Below are 18,991 nucleotides of genomic sequence, written 5' to 3' on the forward strand. Positions count from 1 at the left end.
ACGTGTCGGACTCGAGAACGGCGATGGAAAACCAGTGTGTGCAAGTACCAAGAAATTGGTGGGGGGAGACACGGTTATCCGATAGTGGAACAACTTGCCGGCGTTGTTGTTCATCCCACGACATACTTCCACAGGCTGCAAGACACAAAGGTTCAAGTTCACTAAATTCACAGGGGAGGAAGTCAACACAAGACTGACCCGATCGCGGAATTAAATCAATCCGCGAGCCGCTGTGGAAAGGATGCCTTAAATTCAGCCGCTCTTGGCCTACCACAAGGGGGAGCTGCCACACCACTGACAAAAAAGTGTAATGGGTGTGAAATGTTCCTCGCACCTCTTCCCCTGGGTAGATACTGTGACGGATGCCTGTGCGTCGGGCCTTGGCGCTGCACTTGCACAGGGGGCCGTCGTTCATCTGGAAGAAGGGGGAAAACACCTCATGTCCCGAATCAGTCACGCAAGCCCCCACCACCGTTCCAACGAGATTACAGAATACAGGAGGAGGAGCAGCGGACCTGTCCATGGTCGTTGTACCACAACTCCTCGTGAAGCCGGTCGGGATGCGCTTTCTTCCTCTTGATTTCAGCGATGACGTCAAACAACTCTGAGTCGGAGCTGCTCGCACAAGAACTCGTCTCCTCGTCCGACTCGCACTCCGACTCGCTGCTGCTGGCGCCTGAAACGTGCAAGTTACTATTAACGGCAGAATTTACCAGTATAGGATTGTTTAGTGCTTGGGATTTTTTTTTGTTTTTTTAAATTAACACACCGGGGTCCTCGTCCAGTTTGGTCTTGGGCGGTTCCCACTTGGGTCGGGACTCCTTGGCTCTCGCCTGCCGCCTACCCAGCTCCTCCTCAAAGCGCTCGTAGAGGTTTCGTAGTTTACTCGTGCCGACAACAGTGGAATCTCCCTGGAGGGGAATCACAGTCAAAGAGGCGGGGGAGTGACGCAACGGTTCTCGCTTGAGTAAATACCACTTGATCCATGGGATCGTTGGAGTAGAAGTTCTCAGCGTGGGTGCAACGGATCCAGGCTGGCTTCAGCATGTCCTCCTCCTCCGTCTCGTCCTCGCCCCTGTCTTTGTGCCGCTCGGCTTCGGCCTGCTCTCTCTCGCCACCACACTCCTCGGAATCTCGGCTACGGCCGGAAGAGTAGCCGCGGTCTCGGCTGGGGGCCGACCAGGACTCGGAACGGCGGTCCCGCTCGTCCTCCCACCGGCTGCGCTTCCTGTCTCTGCTGGTCGAGCGACTGCAAAGGCGGAAACATGAAATCAATCCCGGATCAAATGCGAAGCTAATTCTCAAATAAGGCGGGCGACGATGTCGCGTACCTGCGAGGCCTCTTTCGGTGTCGATCAGGCGACGGGGATCTTCGAGTGTCACGGTAGCGGTAGCGCTCCCTGTGTGCACACAAACAGCACTGATGAACCGACCGTACCTTTCAGTCCCAGAGGATGTTTACCTGCTGCGATCGCGGCTTCCACGTGCGCCGCAAGGGGAGCGTCCTGCGTCATACTCTGACTTGTAGCGCCCAGCCTCAGTCCTACTGCGCCTGTCTGGGCTCCTGCCACGGTCCTTGCGCTCTCTGGGAATGTCCAGGCGATGCCTGTCCCCGTAGTCAGCGTAGCCTCGCTTACGGTGGTCATCGTGGCGATATCCTCGCTCGGGGGACCGCCCGCTGCCACCGCCAGGCTTCTCATATTTGTACTGCCCCCCGTGGTGGAAGCTCTGATCGGGTGCGAATGAGCCGGGGCTCTGGGTGTATCCCGGGTTGAAGGGAGGGGGAGGGAAAGGGGGATGGGGAGGATGAGGGTAGCCCATGTGGTACGGAGGGGGGTAAGTCATAGACGGAGGCGGATTCGGAGGTGGCATGGGAGGGTGTGGCAAAGGCGGCGGGGTCACAGGCGGCATCATGTAAGGGTGGTAGGCGTTCTGTGGCATCGGTGAGCCGGACATGGGAGCACCGGGCAAGGGCGGAGGCGGGAAGTTAGGTGGCTTGGTGTAGGGCGGACGCACCGGACACGGGTGAAGCGAGCTCGGCGTCGAGGGTGGCGCTGGCGGCCGGTACGACACAAAGTCAGAGTGCGGCAGCGGTGGCGGCAGCATGTAGGTGGTGCTGTTTCCGTGGTAGCCGGGCGGAGCGGAAGCTTGAGAGTCATAGGCGTACTGGGGTGCAACAGGCAGAGGTGGCGGGGGCCTCAGGTTAGTGGCGCGATAGTTTTGCCCGGGGGGCATTGCACCCCTGGGAACCCCGCGGTCCTGGTGAAAAGACATGGCTGTCGGGTGGAGGGGGGGTGCAACACAGTTAAAACATACATTAATTATCCGCAAGTCACAAATGTCAGGCATGCAACACAGCAATAGAAGTTGTAAATGTTTGTAAAGTAATTAGTATGAGCGTCCCTAGTTGACAATCACGTATGACAGGAGGACTGCACCGACCAATTTAAGAATTAATACGCACCATCAAAATACCATAAATACGTATATAATCAAGCGTAGCAGTGGTTAAATGACATTGATTGGGTAAACGCTGACATATTGCTCCAATACACTGAATACAAATATCACTGAACATCTTTGGTATTTCTGCGTCCCAACATGCTAGCAAGCTCGCCGCTCCACCGAGCAAGAATACGTGTAATACTTTACCTTCAGATTTAAATAGCACGACAAACGGTTGGAACTCCGCCTCATCAAAATTTTGCCGTAACACGTCTAAATTGCAATTGCATACAGAGTCAATTGAAGCAGGATATAAAAATGTTTGACAATCCGAGGCATGTGTACAAATGCCGAGCGGTCCTTGTTTCTAGCCGGAATACATACGGAAACACACAGCTGGACCAATCACAGGTTGTGGTAACTGGCCAATGAAAATGCGTTTGTGAAGTTTCACTTCCTGTATTGGTAGTGTAAACGCAGTATAGTATCCCTGTACACACTCATCAATCACGGATCTACTCGTAATTCAGTTGTCGTTATTAAACATGACCATATTCAAGTCCAACTTTGGATACACCTAGTTGACGATAACAATTTATATTTCTAATTAAACTATTAACATAATCCCGATGTTTGCAGTGACATAGAAACACTCGACTCCGTACATGAGTTGAAATTCGCACGTCATGTAACTAAAGTTCCACTTGGTAGGCACTAGAGGGTAGCAGAGAAATATTGCATCCGCGGAAGCTGTGTTACCATGGCAACTCCTACGGTTTTCGCAAAAGCAGAGTCTATTTACTTCTTCAGGCTAAACTTGTTTGGGGCAATCTTGAAGAACTCGGATGGCATCATTTGCAGTGGAAATCTAACTCACTGTGCTCCGTATTGATCCATTTCATCAGATGATGCTCTGAATTTCTACCTCACAGCATTAACTCAGATGGCAGACACTGAAAAAAGTAAATAATGATGATGTCACAAAGCGTCTCTTGCATCTTTTTGACTGCATTCTTGTATGTGTAAGAACTGTGCACTTTTACTTCAACCATAAAAGTACACAGCAAAAGCAAGCAGACAAATCAAAGTAATTTATCTTTAAAGATAGGGAAGATGAAAAAACCCCAAAAGAGTCATGAGCTTCCGCAGTCTCTTGCAGAATACTCAATCTGCACCCCGGGCGGTCAAGGACAGAGAGACATTCGCAAAAACTCAAATGTGTGGTGTATTATGAGTTTAATCATAAAACAATTCATTCAAATCTTTAGTTGTATTGCATGTTATTAATTTAATTACCAGTGACCAATGAACACGTGTAGCAAAATAAATACACGTTAAATATGCAGCCTATGTTTTGTTGTTGTTTTAAACTGTTGTTCAGGCTTGTTTGTGCTTACTCAATTCTGGAGTTTGGGATTATATTGCTCCCCTGGTCGTCAATGATGACTCAACTGGAGTGCTGAGCAAAGGAAATGAATTTCATCAAAAGAAAAAGAACACAAATCAACGTTTTCCTTTGTGGGTTAGCTCAGATGCTGGGAAATGATCTCGTCCACCCAGAAATATTGACCAACCCCCAAAATATCATCATCTCAAGGCTTCTCAAGAAATGTGAGATTGCTCATCCTCTAATCACCAGACTCGCTATGGAAATCAAATTATCTTATCGGGAGCGTCCGCCATGTTGCCAAATCGCAAACTTCACACATACTTAACAATTAATTAGATGCAATCACAATTAAGCTTTTAGCGGCTATTTTTATAACAACTTGGATAATCCAAGTAAAATAAGGACCTTCCTCCTTTCAGTCAACACACACACACACACAGATCAATGATTTCACAATGGCGGACCTTACTTGGGCAAATTCCCTCGCCAGACTTCCTGTTCAATTTCCAAAATAGCTCTTTTTATGATAGGCATGTGCTTGGTCAGCACCTCCAAATTCGAGTCCATGATCCTCGGTAGGAAAAGGGTGGAGTGCCCTCTCCGGATCGGGGATGAGATCCCGCCCCAAGTGGAGGAGTTCAAGTATCTTGGGGTCTTGTTCACGAGTGAGTGCAGGATGGAGCGCGAGATCGACAGGCAGATCGGTGCAGCGTCAGCAGTAATGCGGACTCTGTACCGGTCCGTTGTGGTGAAGAGAGAGCTGAGCCAAAAGGCAAAGCTCTCGATTTACCGGTCGATCTATGCTCCTACCCTCACCCATGGTCACGAGCTATGGGTCGTGATCGAAAGAACGAGATCCAGGAGCGAAATGAGTTTCCTCCGCAGGGTGTCCTCCCTTAGAGATAGTGTGAGGAGCTCGGTCATCCGGGAGAGACTCGGAGTAGAGCCGCTGCTCCTCCGCGTTGAGAGGATCCAGATGAGGTGGCTCGGGCATCTCATCAGGATGCCTCCTGGAAGCCTCCCTGGGGATGTCCCACCGGTAGGAGACCCCGGGGACGACCCAGGATGCGCTGGAGAGACTATGTCTCTCGGCTGGCCTGGGAACGCCTTGGGATCCCCCGGGATGAGCTGGATGAAGTGGCTGGGGAGAGGGAAGTCTGGGAGTCCCTCATAAAGCTGCTGCCCTTGCGACCCGACCCGGGATAAGCGGAAGAAGATGATTCATTATAATCGTTTACAAAATACGCCCCCCCCCCCCTCGTTTTTTTTTTTTTTTATTATTATTATTATCAGAAAAAGCCGGAACACAGTGTGCCCACCACGTCAGAGTGCATCGTGCCAATGTTGTGTTTACAAGGGTGAATGTGAAGAGTTCCCTAAGTGACCATCTTGGATAAAAGAACAGCAAACAATCACGGAGCTTCTGAAAGCTTTCATTGGACAGGAGGGTGGAAGCGCATTCGAGGCGAGTTGAACGCCGCATTGAAGGATTCTATGTAGCGGCTCAAAATTCTAAATGGCATTTTCACTTAATGGGAATGTATGATAATACAACAAATGGGATTTTTTTTTTTTTGTCTCAATTCAAATGGCAACAAATGATCTGAATTTTTCATGTAACTGTGGTATATCGGTGTTATTGTCGTCTTGATTTTTTCGTCACCCGGCAACGGCCGCCAACGCGGCGAGTGAAGGTTAATTAAACCGCGCCTCGCATGTGCGCTGACTCATATTCGCCGGTTTGCACTTATTTGTGGGATGATTTAGGGAGTTTGCGCCAATTTGTTTCCTGCCAGGTAACATAAGATTCGTCGGCATGAACGGCTCGTTAGGGACCACTGTGAGCGACAGAACATTTGTCACAACCTTGCCTCGATCAACATCTTTCCAATTGAAGAGCAATCTCTGTACAATGTGATGCTCATATATGTACAATTCTTTTTTTGTTTGATGTAAACATAACTGCTCAATCAGAACACCAATACAACACACATAACTGGACGAACACACACAGGGGGGTGACGCCCCCTACACTCAGGTACCAAATGGTCATGTGACAAATTCCCGCCTTTCCGGACAGTATCAAACAAGCTGACCTGGAGACAGAAGTTGCTGTTTCACCTGCTGCCGTGCCATTAAACAACCCAAGATCTTGCCAATAAAGAACCAACTCTATACTCCACATCTTTGTTTTCCTGGCTCAACATCGGACACACAACAGAGCAAATGCTACTTTTCACGAATGCGAGTGATGCTGGGAAATTTGGATTTTGAACAAGAGCCGAATCTACCATCCCGATTCACTTTGCTTCGTGAACGCCGGCCGATTGCTTTTGTTTGTCCTATAATTGTGACGAATTCATGACAAATCGGGTGGCCGCCCGAAAGCAATCGGGTAAGCAACAATATACGAGCCTTCGGAACAAGCGCTTGTCAAGCCTTCCTCTTTTACAGCAAGTCGTTAAACTTCACTCTCGTGCTCCGTGTGAATAAAAATCTACTTTTTGTTTTTTTGCTATTCATCCATCTGTCCAGTAAACGAGGTTTGAACTCGGTAGCAATGGAATAAAATCTGGAGGACAACGTTTATTTTTGAAGGACGCCTGCAAGACCGCCTTCAAAATGGCTGCTTCAAATCAAAATGGTGGACTTGGCATGGCTTTATGAGACTACATCTTTTGTGGCTCTACGCTTGATATATATGATGTGCATACCTGATTTTATGCAGCTGAGGTAAAGGGGCTGTTTTTTTCTCATTTTATTAAATTAGAATGAGACGAGTGAACAAATTACCCCCGCCGCTCCCCGTCCCTGGAGATGCTAGCCATGCAATCTGCCGATAGTAATTGAAAGGCCTGACTTGGGTACGAACGGAAGAATTATTTGTCTGCGTTCTAATTGGCCACAAGCGTCCAGCAAGGACAGCACACGGCTAATCGGGGTCGGAGGGCTGATTTATTGTTGTTTTTTTATGTATCCGCGCTCTTGAAATAGAATTGCTGATCCTTCGGCTCATTGAACAGGCGAGATTTTGTCGTTGGACTTTTAATGCCGTCATCCGAACATTTTGAAAATGAAGTTTACATTAAAGAGTACTGCTTTCATTTTTCAATTCTATTTTCAATTGTTTTTTTCCTCAACCATTTCATTTGAGTTGACATTTGAGTTGTTGTTTTTTTGTTATATAACTCCAAGTGGATGTGAAGTCGATTCGCTCTGCCAACGGCTTTTGTTTCACTCTTCTACTCTTGGCTCTCATGAAGAACAATGAATTTGGTGAAGTTGCGCCTTCGACTGAATAATTCGTCCTCGGAGGCAATTTTGCAGAAGCGCCGAGGGAAGAAAACTCATCCCCCGCGGGGCCTTGAACGCATTCTCATGAGGCAAAAAGTCTTTGTTGGTCCTCACAAAGCAATTTGATGATTGACAGACACTCATCAGCACTTTGGAGTCTTGACAACCTTGATAAGAATGCGTTCACGTGCTTGGTTTCATTCATGAATATCCTTCTCCTTTTGGGTCCTGCCTCACCTCCATCATCAGCCAATGGGAAAGACGAGCACGGGCTCACTGGCTCCGTGCCTGCGCGTGTGTGTCGAGGATGTATAATAGCTGCAAGCGCCAGGATCTCCCTCCCTCCCTCCCTCACTCTAACTCTTGTTTGCCCTCCTCTTGCCTGCTCTGAGTGAGGAACAAACTAAGAACAGAATCACTTGCTGTAGAACTCCAGGGGGATGCGAGAGAGTTTTTAGGAGTGGAGAAGACGAAGGAGGAGGAATCATGAATGGCACGGGGCAGGACGGTCCGACGGCGGGCTACAGCAACCGCAGCGAGGACCGGCAGACTCCCGAGCGGGAGTCCTCGGAGGGATGCTACGAGCAGCTGCTGATCTCCACTGAGGTCTTCCTGACCCTGGGCATCATCAGCCTGCTGGAGAACGTCCTGGTGGTGGTGGCCATCGTCAAGAACAAGAACCTGCACTCGCCCATGTACTTCTTCATCTGCAGCCTGGCCGTGGCCGACATGCTGGTGAGCGCCTCCAACGCCTCCGAGACGGTGGTCATCGCCCTGATCAACGGCGGCACGCTGCGCATCCCGGTGCAGCTCATCAAGAACATGGACAACGTCTTCGACTCCATGATCTGCAGCTCGCTGCTGGCGTCCATCTGCAGCCTGCTGGCCATCGCCATCGACCGCTACATCACCATCTTCTACGCGCTGCGCTACCACAACATGGTCACGCTGAAGAGAGCCGCCGTGGTCATCGCCGGCATCTGGACGTGCTGCATCGCATCTGGCGTACTCTTCATCGTCTACTCGGAGAGCACGGGCGTGCTAGTCTGCCTGATCGGCATGTTCTTCACCATGCTGGTGCTGATGGCCTCGTTGTATGTACACATGTTCCTGCTGGCGCGCCTGCACATGAAGCGCATCGCTGCGCTGCCGGGGTGCCCGCCGCTGAGGCAGCGCGCCAACATGAAGGGCGCCGTCACGCTCACCATCCTGCTGGGTGTCTTTGTGGTGTGTTGGGCGCCCTTCTTCCTGCACCTCATCCTCATGATCAGCTGCCCGCGCAACCCCTACTGCACCTGCTTCATGTCGCACTTCAACATGTACCTCATCCTCATCATGTGCAACTCGGTCATCGACCCCATCATCTACGCCTTCAGGAGCCAGGAGATGAGGAAAACCTTCAAGGAGATCTTCTGCTGCTCGCACAACCTGGCCTGCGTCTGAACTTTGAGCCGTGGGCGCCTTTCACCGAGATTGACGTGCGTTCATCACGAAGTTTGAAAGTCCATCAACACCATCATCGATGCCTTCGGGAGACGAGAGAGAGAGAGATCTTCAAGGACATTTTCCGTTGCTCGGTCTGTCAACTTGGGTTGCACCAAGGTCGATGTCTCCAAGGGAACCAGCCGCCTTTCTTCAAATTCGGGGACGAGTGTTATATATAAAGTGAAGATCACAGAGATATGCTGATATATTTTGCACATGTCATCAAATCCCACCGCCAAGACACCTGCAAATGTGTGTCCTCTCTTCTACTTTCTTCTAAAGTCACATGAGACTGTCTGTCCATTCATCCAGGAAACCATTGGTCCTTTCCAAACATCGTCCCTCCCAAAAGAAGAGCCGTGAAGATTTAATAGCTCCACTCTGACTTGTGCTTGATTTACTGCGTCCCAATACTTTTGTCCAGATGGAACATTACAGTTCCAGGCTTCTCTCTTTTTTTTCTCATGCCCTGAGTGAGTATGCGGGAAGAAACAGGACATTACAGAGGGGATGTCGAGTCATCTGATGGCAGGAAAAAAAAAAAAAAAAAGTGCTGATTGCACGTGACCGCCAAAATCGGCGCGACATCTAAACACAAACATATATTCACCACAAAGACTTGAAGTGTCCCTGGCGTTGCCATCCCCCGCCACCCCCGCTTTTGCTGCAGATCCAAAAAAAGACAGGAACATGCTCTCGGGCAATCATGAGGCGCACAACTGAGAGATTGTTTCATTTATGTAAAGTTCTTGTCAAGCGCCCGACTGAGCCTGACGAAGACAACATCTTTAGTCCACCCATTTTTCCAAGGTCCCTCTCAAAATCAAAATGTCAATTAAACACATGGAATAGAAATGTAAAATTACGGTCTTGGTTTAAAAACAAAAGTTCGAATACTACTATGACAAATTCACCTATTTTCTTTTTAGGTGGGGGGGGGGGGGAGATAGTTGCAACATTTTGAGAATAAAGTTGTATTTTTCAGAGATTAAATCACAGCTGTTTAACGAGAGAAAGTCACATGAATTTCAAAAATACGATATTCTGCAACTATTTTGTCTTTTATTAAGAAAAACACACCTCTAATCTGTAAAAAAAAAAAAAGACTTGAGTCTCAGAATATGCTTTTTGTTCTACAAATAAAAAATAAAAATAAAAAATAAAAAAATAAATAAATAAGTGTAAAATATTAAACGCCTTGCAATTTAAAAAAATAGAATTGTACACCTTCAAAATGATGCAGGGATGTTACATTCATGCGATTGTATACGTTTGAATGGTACCCGAGCTTTAAGAACCTCTCCTAGTGAGGGGCCAACAATTGCGAGCGTTTTTGAAGCCTGACAAACTCTGACGAGATTGCACCATCCGTTGCCTTCCAAAACGCCAGCGGTGGAGGGGCTTGAGTGTGTACGTGATTTACTTGCGCACACCCGCATTGTCAATGTCGAAGCAGACTTGACTTACAGAGCCATCATCGTTCTGACTGTGAAGAAGCGTAATTGTGTTGATTATGTGTCACATTCATGTGGCGCTAAACTAATCCGTCAAGTTGAATGGTCGCTATGGTAACAGTCCGCATCGCATAAATGTCAATCGCATCTGTAAATACCAGGATGTCAAAATTTCCTCGAGATTGATGTGGCAAACAGAGAAAATGAAAAGACCAGACTTGAGACCGCAAACAAACCTGGTACTTGCTGGAGCGTATTTGAGTAGATGAGAGCCTTGGACTCAGTCATGACATGAGATTCTCTGGATTCCTTGACCTCAGACTTGAGACTTGATGGCAGATTGGACAAGACGGGTTTGTCGAAGACTTGAGAGATGACTTGGAAATAGCTCGTGACTAAGACGGTCTATTTTGGGAATTGTGGATTTTCTTGAAATTTGGGACTTGGAGTCTTTGTGGAGTTGAGCATGTTACAAGTTGCTTTTTAGTATCTTGGCCTTTAACCCGCTCTGTCATGTCCAAACGTGTTGTCAAATTGTACTGCTAAGTGTTCCTGAACGTTGCTGTACATGTGTGCCGCTGCTGGAAACTTGAATAAAACATCCTGTGTCTTGAAATATTTCTTGTTTGTGTCTTTGAGTTGGCTTCATTTGTGCAAAGATGTGTTGTTGTTTTTTTTAATTTTGGCAATTATGATTTTTTGCTAGCAATGTACATAATTTATTTACAGTCTACACTAAGGGGCAATCGTTCATTTTTATTATTAAAACAAATAAAGTTATAAGCGCAGGGCAGAGGAAATCAAATCCCAATCACGTACGCTCGTCCACTTCATTGATTTCACTTGTATGCAGCACATTGAAGATAAATGCTGCGTAATTCGATTTGTATATTATCTGTAACAAAGCGCAGAATAAATAAAGATGTATTCTACATGCTTTATAGTAAGAAATCTCACAGTTTGTGAGTTTTATGGAAAAAAAAAGTCAGATTCGCAGTCATGAGCAGAGAAAACGTTTCTCGTCTGTTTTCATTTCAAACGGCAGAAATCTCTGTCTTTTTTCGGGTGTATTTTTGGTGTCATGCCGCCCTGCTTCGCCATGTGACCTTTGTACAAAGTCACTCAATTGCTCCAAATGTCAGTGGATGCCACTTTGCTGTGATGGCCTCCCACTTTACAGGCTCATTTGCAACAAAACGTTTTCATTGAAAAACAGACTGCGTATTGTGGAGCTAGGCCGCCGCTGTTTTTGGTTTTAATGAGCAAAGCTTTGCAGTTAATTTAACGGTCGCATTGCTACGTTTGCAGAAGGTACATTGGTCGAATGATTCTCAAGGCTCAGACGGAGCAGATTAGATTGACGTGGCGACACGTACAAGTTGAAATCTGATTGGACGGAAACTATTCCATCCAATTTTGTTTCCTGGAAGCCAGAAAAAATGCAAAAAAAGCAGCAGAACAAAGTTGAGCAAATTTCAGGAAGAGGAATTAAAAGGCCAAACTTATTTGGAAGCAAAAAATATATATAATGAAAATAAAAAATGAAGCCATTTACTTGACACGTGGATGTAACAAACAAAAAGTCACCTTGCCCGGAGATCAAGTGAGACGTTCGATTCAAAGCAAACAGGACTCTGGCATAAAAGATGAGAAATAATTCAAAAGGTTTTCAAAATGAATGTAATCATCAAACATTTTGAATGAGATCCCGCAATGACGCTTGCAGCCTTGCAATATTTTGGTTTCCACGGCGACAGAGCCAGGAGAAAAGCTGAGCGACCGGTGGGCAGAAAACGAACGATCAATTGGGGACAGAATGCACATTAAAAAAATATTGATTATGACAGATGGAGAATTTCATTAACAACAGGAATTCATCAAAGCTTACGCAGAGAACATCTGGACTTTTTCTTTTCAATCGTCTGCTCGTGGCCCAAAGTTAGTGAAATAAACTTTTAATTAAACAAGCTGACGAGTTTTGGGGGGGGACATTGTCACTGGGAGGTGAAGTAACTCAGTGAGAACTTTGGCAAATAAAAAGCCCAAAAGGTAATTAAAGTGCTTCAAGACAATTATCTGATGAGATTAGCATATTATGTCGCATCAGTGGAGGTCAGCACCCAGTTGCGCCATACATTTCACTTTTTGTCAGAAAATAGATGGATGGATGGATATATACATATACATATGTGTGTGTGTGTGTGTGTGTGTGTGTGTGTGTGTGTGTGTGTGTGTGTGTGTGTGTGTGTGTGTGTGTGTGTGTGTGTGTGTGTGTGTGTGTGTGTGTGTGTGTGTATAATGTAGGGAATAAAAGTAAAAATACAACACTCAAGTATTGTACCTGAAAAATCCGCCCAAGCAGCATTTGCCAGCGGTGGACATGACCTTCTGGGTTAGTGGGTGTGTTGTTTCTATGCGCACCAATCAAATGCTAATGCATCGGGGCGGCCCGTTTGATAATTCAGGTGACGTGCGTCCGGTGCGGCAGAGAGGGGCTAATTGCCGCTGATTGACACGGGCCCGCCGCGCTCACCCTGATTAGCGGTCGGCTCCTGCCGGCCCGCAGGTTGGCTCGCATTTCAGGGGGAAAAACAAGCTATCATCATGCCACGCAAACCATACAGGAGACAACGGGAGCGCACACACTTGTACTTTTTCAACTGAAAAGTTGGCACAACAAACATAACGCCAGGCCCGAGCTGACGTGACGCTTTGTGAGCCCTCCAGGCACAAAATACAGATTATAAAACATTCACGTGTGCCGATTGTACGTCACACTAGACCCGGAATCGTGAGCAGGACGGGATCAGAATCAAGATCAAAACCATTTCAGAACCATCAGGATTTAAAACAAAACTGGAACTAAACCAGAATCAGAAACGCAACCGGAATCAGTATCTAAAGTGTTATGAACATCTTAGCCACAATCGGGGTCAGAACTAGGATCAGAATTGGCATGGACACTGGAAGTGAAGATTTCTGGAATGGAACCTTTTAAAACTTTGAAAGTACAAGAATGCACCATGCATACTGAAATGGCTTTGGATGGAAATGATTGTTACAAGTCAAGTGTTTGTGGCAAATGGCAAACGCTTTTATGTTTTCAAGTGAAGTCACGTTCTGCGAAGCTGAGTGCTTAAAAGCCACAGCTTGTTCATTGGAAATGTCAGCGTCCCTAAGTGGCTCCTTCATCCAGACACCCGTTTTCTATCGCTGTTTGTCCTTTTTGGACTTGAGGCTTAGCCGGAGCTGATCCCCGATGACTTCCGACGCGCGCCCTGGACCGGTTACCGGTCGATCGCCGGGCGCAACAAACAAACAAACAGACAAGCATCACCTCATAATGCTCAAGGAATTGGAATCAAAGTATTGCCGGCTGCGACTCTGCTAGCTTAGCCAACCGCAATTGCGGTAGCAGCGTTGTTGGCTGACAGCTTGACTCATAATACCAACAACACTGGAAGTCTGATATTTTTGGCTTTTTGCTCAACAATAAGCTAAGCTAAAACTTTTCAGTGTCAGCAGCGGCGCAAGAGGCGATAGATAATTATCAGACATCATCATCATCATAATTCAACATGATTCGATCATTATGTGCTTGTGTGCTTGCTCCGTGTATAATTCAATTTAGACTCGGTCCTACTGAGTTGCTATGGAAACGTACAAGAGCACTGCGGGAAAGGATAAAGATTTCTCCCTGAAAAGAAGTCTCAACTGCAATTTTTTGTCATTAACTATTAGTGACGTCTGCGTGATATGTAAATATTGGAAACACAGCCATGCAAAAATACGAAGTGGAGGAGTAAAATGTTGGGGAACAATCTTCAAGCTGTTACAAGTTCTAAACCTTATGCATGACACAATATTAAGAAAATGTCAACATCAGTCTGAAGGCGATCAAGAACGTTCTGGGTGTTGATTTGAAGAGCTCGAGGCCCCGCAGTCGATGACCTGAACCTCCGTGATCACGACAACCTGCAGTGGTACATCCAGACCAGTTAAGTATAAAAAGTGTGCAATGAGTATCATTTTAATTATTCTTATTAGTAGTGGGAGGATCATCATCATCATTTCCTATGAAGTCACAATAATGTGACGATAAGTGTTGTGGCGACCTCTGCTGTTGAAAATTCGAACCGCATCTTGTGCCGTGCACTGACTTGTACTGACTAAGACTTGTAGCGCTTCTAACGACCAACAGGAGGCAGGAGAGCACAGTCATCAATGGAAAGTCGTCAATAAAAGTGTCTAACATGCACATCACAGTAGCAAAGCAAACACAGTCAAATTGGACATCCATCTTTTGAAGGAGCTTTTCACACACGGCGTGTGTTGACGAAGCGGGGGCGAAGCTCCACAGGGTAATAAACTATTCATTACCAAGCATGCATCCCTCCACGGACACTCACTCACCGTGCGTGTGCATGCGCGTGCGTGCGTGCGCGTGCGTGCGTGTGTGTGTACGTGTGTGTGTGCGTGTAATCACACAACACTCACTTTTACTCAGCAAGTCAGTCGTGAAGGCACACGATGTGTTGTGACGCGTCCGAGAGGGATGCGGATGCTGGCGGGTCGTCACGGCAACCGGGGTGAGGCTGAACCACTTGCAGACACGTCCAGTACTCATCTAGCTTAGGGGGTGCAGTATGGGGACCCCCAGAAAGGCCCGTGAAAGAAAATATGGGACGGCTGCATTGGTTTGGGATGTCACGGGATTTGCACGGCTGCAGAACATCACCGGCTTGTGACACCTCATGAAGGTGACTCGGGATTACTCGAACGTACTTCCCACTCGGCAATCTCGGCACCTCTGTCTCCTCACCGGGCTCTTGGAGTGTGATGTGATTGCAAAATAGTGGGCGAGACGAGGACGAAACTGAGGTTGTGTGAAGATAATGTCATGGCGCACGTCAGATCTGTTCCAGTTTGCCTTCCGGGCCAATCGGTCCTCTGAGGATGCCATCTGCTCTGCCCTCCACTCTGCCCTCACCCACCTGGAGAACTGAGACTCGTATGTGAGATTGCTGTTTGTGGACTTCAGTTCTGCCTTCAACACCATTGTTCCACAGCTGGGCCTCAGTACCTGCCTTTGCAACTGGCTCCTGGACTTCCTCTGTCAGCGGCCTCAGGTAGTACGTGTTGGCGACAATGTCTCCTGCAGCATCACGCTGAGCACGGGGGGGCCCCTCAGGGCTGCGTGCTCAGTCCGCTGCTCTTCACCCTGCTGACGCATGACCGCACCGCAACCTACGGCAGCAACCGCGTGCTGAAGTATGCCGACGACACGACTGCGGTGGGTCTCACCGGACGAGACGAGACCCAATACAGGTCGGAGGTCCACCTTCTGGCCACGTGGTGCAGGGACAACAACCTCCTGCAAGACCAAGGAGATTGTTGTTGACTTCCGGACACGGTACCGAGCCGCCCTGGCCGAATTCCTGTTCAAGATTTTTTTTGGTTTGTCTTCATAAATCTTCTTGTCGCCTGGACCCGACTATTACATATAGTGTCTTTGTACTTTCCTGGCATTTCTTCTGCTTTTGCTCTTTTCCCCACTTTGCTTTTTTTTCCCCATAAGAAAAGTTTTCCAAACGAAATGGGCGTGAAATGTCGCGAGGTGAGAAGTTCAACCTTTCGACATTTACGCGGGTAATCAATCAGCCCGACAGCCGCTCGGCCTTACGGGTAGTTGTCGGGAGTCCGCCGCATTGTGACGACGGGAGCGGTCGCTTGCGCCTGACTCATTCATTTGCAATCATAGCAAAAAAGAGCAATTAGGAAGACGTGCAGTCTTCCCTTGACCGAATTCGGTCGTTAGCGCTCTCGGGCACTCCGGGATGCTAACGTGCTAGCGTGCGGTCGTGTCACATGGCTTTGAAGACAGCTTCGACTCCACAGATGCATGATGGGAGATGAGATCGTCACAAGGCTTTTAAAGTTATAAAAGAAGCAAACAAAATGGCCCTGGACAAGGTGAATCAAACCAAGCCCAAGAGGTGTTTGTGTTTATTAGAATTCTTTGGAAGTACACGTCAGGTGGCCATCACAGAGCAGAGTAGTTAAGCACTTGTGATGTATTTTGCGGCAGCGGGCGGGCGGGCGGGCGCCTCGGCCCTTGTCATCTAAACGTGATTCATGCGCTCGTCTGCCTTCGTAAATCAGGAGGTCGGCCGAGGCGGCGAAAAAGAGAGCATCCCGCCTGAAAAAGTTTCAAGGCCGACCCGAGTGAAAGATGTCTCCTCGAGACGGATGATGCAGGCCGAAAAGCGGAAGGCCTCTGGGCATTTGCCACAAGTAACCAACCTTTTTGTCTGCCGTTGAGTCAGGATATAGAGGAACGGGATGAAAGAGGCGCTGAAGGACATCTAATGGTGCGTAACCTCACAACCCTCAGCAGCGGCGGGCTCACTTTATAAATACATACATATCTGTAAATGTATTCTGTCTGTGTATGTGAGTGAAATTCACATGAAAATATGAAACTGCACATCCTTTTTTTTGACAAGAGTTGGTCTTTGTGTGACAAAGATCTGCAGAATTGATGGCGTATGAGCCTGACTGCTTTCTTGGTGGGGTACAACAAAGAAAGACTTGTCATTTCATCATCAAAAAGCGTCCTCTTGCTTCATGTGAGGTCGTTTGCAGCCTCCAGTTGAAGCTCAATTTTTGTATCCTTACTTAGCCTGATATTTGCCCTTCTTCAACCCAAACTAAATCATCGCTCGTTTTGAACAATTTGCGGCATCGCGGATGGATGGATGGATGGATGGATGGATGGATGGATGGATGGATGGATGGATGGATGGATGGATGGATGGATTGATGGATGGATGGATGGATGGATGGATGGATGGATGGATGGATGGATGGATGGATGGATGGATGGATGGATGGATGGATGGATGGATGGATGGATGGATGGATGGATGGATGGATGGATGGATGGATGGATGGATGGATGGATGGATGGATGGATGGATGCTACACTTATATTTCCACTATTTTCTTGAACTTTTTTTTTTTTTTAAACCTCAAATGCAAGCCCCTCTTGAGCACAAACGTTTGCTAGTTTCAAGATTCTTTGATGCTGTTCTGCTCTCAGGGTGCCGGTATATATATTGTGTTAAAAAGATATTCCCGACATGTTCCGAGGGCACGAGCGAGCGCTAAGCAGCAAACACCTAAAATAAACCGATTAATTTTACCTGCCAGAGGAAGCGCTTTCTTCCAAAAAGTCTTTATGATTATTATGATTGTTGTTGTTGTTATTGCAGCATCCTCCTCCCTCACCCCGATGCGCCAAAGAGTGCCTTTTTCTTCCAGCGTGAAGGCGACTGACACTTTTTTTTTTCCTATTGTGCCGGAATGTGGATGCGATTCATCAGCGGCCTTTGAAAAGTCAGCGGGGCCTGAGGCTCTGATATTTATGTTATCCGGAGTTCATCAACCTCGGTCTGGCCAATTTCATCACAGAGTGCTCAATGAGCCGCAACGAGCTAACGCTGGTGCCTAAGCGACCATTTTGTGGACCCGGCATAAGAACGGTGCGCAACATGGCGGTTCCCATAGATTAAGGGTGTAAAAAAAAAAAAAATTCACGGGCCCATCATAATCATAGTTTGCTTCAAAGGGCCATTATGATTGTCAACACCTTGTATTATATACAGTATAGGCTACGCAACAAATTGATGAATAACTAGTTTTGGAATAAAACTGTATTTTAAAAGTGAAGACAATTGGTAATTTTTATATTGACACAAGTCGTTGAATAATTTGTCTTTGCGGGCCACATAAAATGATGTGGCAGCCAGTATCTGGCCCCCGGGTCTTGATTTTGACACCTATGCCATAGATGTACAGTAATCTTTTTTTTTTTTGTGTCATTTTATGGTATCCAGTACATACTCAACACGCCTCTTGTACTTAATGTCCTGTTACAGCCGCGTTAAAATATGCACGACGCCGATGTGCTTTTTCTTCACTTGAATGTGACAGGAAGACAAAGATGGAGAATACGCGCTGCGTATTTGCTTTTAGGAGTCGTCTGCTCTCTCTCTCTCTCTCTCTTCTTTCCTGCCTTCCACGCAATTCCTCCTCTTCATCTTGCTATTTATTAGCAAGATTCTTCAAGTCTGGTGAGGAGCAGGCGTGGCTTGTTTACAATAAACAATTTAGCAGAGATTTGCGCGTCAACGGAATATTGAAAGCGCTTCTCCCCGGATCAAGTGGAGATTATGCATGAAGGCGAGATTGCCGCCGCGATGGCTCGGATGGTTTCTCCTTGCTCGCGCGCCTTTCCTCCGGCCCCATAATGCCAGCAATAATTCACAGGGTAAACATTGGGCCCGACAGCCATTTCTGGAGCGTTTCATCCTGGCTCATCCTGACCGCGGAGGGGGCGGAATATGTTTGCGCCTGTGCTTCCATTATCGCTGCTGAATGCACCGTCTACCCCGTGAGCTGACTTGGCGCCGCCCCTGTCAAAAACGGCGGCGGCGCCAACACAAAGGTGCTGATCCCGCCTCTTTGTTGAGCTGCTGGGAGTTTCATTTGCTTGGGTGGCAGTGGAAGAATGGGGACCCAGATCTGAAAAATGTCTAAGGTGAACTCAACGGGTGAGGTTTCGCTGACGATGTCATCGCTAAACATTCAAACGCAATGAGACCCGTTGTAAGGAGGTTGGCCTATTAGCGAAAACTTCAATTAGCTGCAAGCATATTAATGACAAATTAGAATTCATAGGTAGGTCGAGCTCCTTATCGCATGTACAATTTAATGAGGAGCTTGGTCTATGAATGCAAATAAATGAATGGGAGGGTGGAACGTAAACGAATGAAAACGTAAATGAATGGAAGCATTTGGAATCAATTGAGTAGTCACACACCTCGTTACGTGGGCAAACTGATAAAGGGGTCTGGTCGAC

The 18,991-nt window shown here is 47.2% G+C and overlaps 3 protein-coding genes across 4 annotated transcripts in view; 2 read left to right on the forward strand and 1 right to left on the reverse strand.

Moving 5' to 3' along the window:
- Positions 1-2,872, reverse strand: part of drosha (drosha ribonuclease III) — a 45,262-nt gene extending 42,390 nt beyond the window's left edge. Inside the window, exons 1-8 of the mRNA XM_085938825.1 lie at positions 2,653-2,872; positions 1,463-2,276; positions 1,332-1,400; positions 976-1,249; positions 770-911; positions 516-676; positions 335-415; positions 49-135 (exon numbers count right to left, since the gene is read on the reverse strand). Of these exons, the coding sequence (XP_085794951.1) occupies positions 49-135; positions 335-415; positions 516-676; positions 770-911; positions 976-1,249; positions 1,332-1,400; positions 1,463-2,274 (1,626 nt within the window). The 5' untranslated portion in view covers positions 2,275-2,276; positions 2,653-2,872. The remainder of the gene's footprint in view (positions 1-48; positions 136-334; positions 416-515; positions 677-769; positions 912-975; positions 1,250-1,331; positions 1,401-1,462; positions 2,277-2,652) is intronic.
- Positions 2,873-7,615: 4,743 nt separating this feature from the next.
- mc4r (melanocortin 4 receptor) lies at positions 7,616-8,572 on the forward strand. Its single transcript, XM_085938880.1, has one exon. It carries the CDS (start codon positions 7,616-7,618, stop codon positions 8,570-8,572), a length of 957 nt encoding a protein of 318 aa, XP_085795006.1.
- A 7,456-nt stretch (positions 8,573-16,028) lies between these two features.
- The window catches only part of LOC147041442 (cadherin-20-like), a 41,724-nt gene continuing 38,761 nt past the window's right edge, over positions 16,029-18,991 (forward strand). Inside the window, exon 1 of one of the 2 annotated variants that reach the window (XM_085939097.1) lies at positions 16,029-16,439. The gene's annotated coding sequence lies outside the window, so the exon portion shown is untranslated. The remainder of the gene's footprint in view (positions 16,440-18,991) is intronic. The other variant, XM_085939100.1, reaches the window with a different exon arrangement.

The sequence above is a fragment of the Syngnathus leptorhynchus genome, chromosome 19 (genome assembly GCF_054491065.1).
Source record: "Syngnathus leptorhynchus isolate UIUO chromosome 19, UIUO_Slep, whole genome shotgun sequence".
Lineage (NCBI taxonomy): Eukaryota > Metazoa > Chordata > Actinopteri > Syngnathiformes > Syngnathidae > Syngnathus > Syngnathus leptorhynchus.

Coding starts and splice junctions, on each gene's coding strand:
- mc4r (XM_085938880.1), top strand. CDS start 7,616: ATGAATGGCACGGGGCAGGACGGTCCGACGGCGGGCTACAGCAACCGC.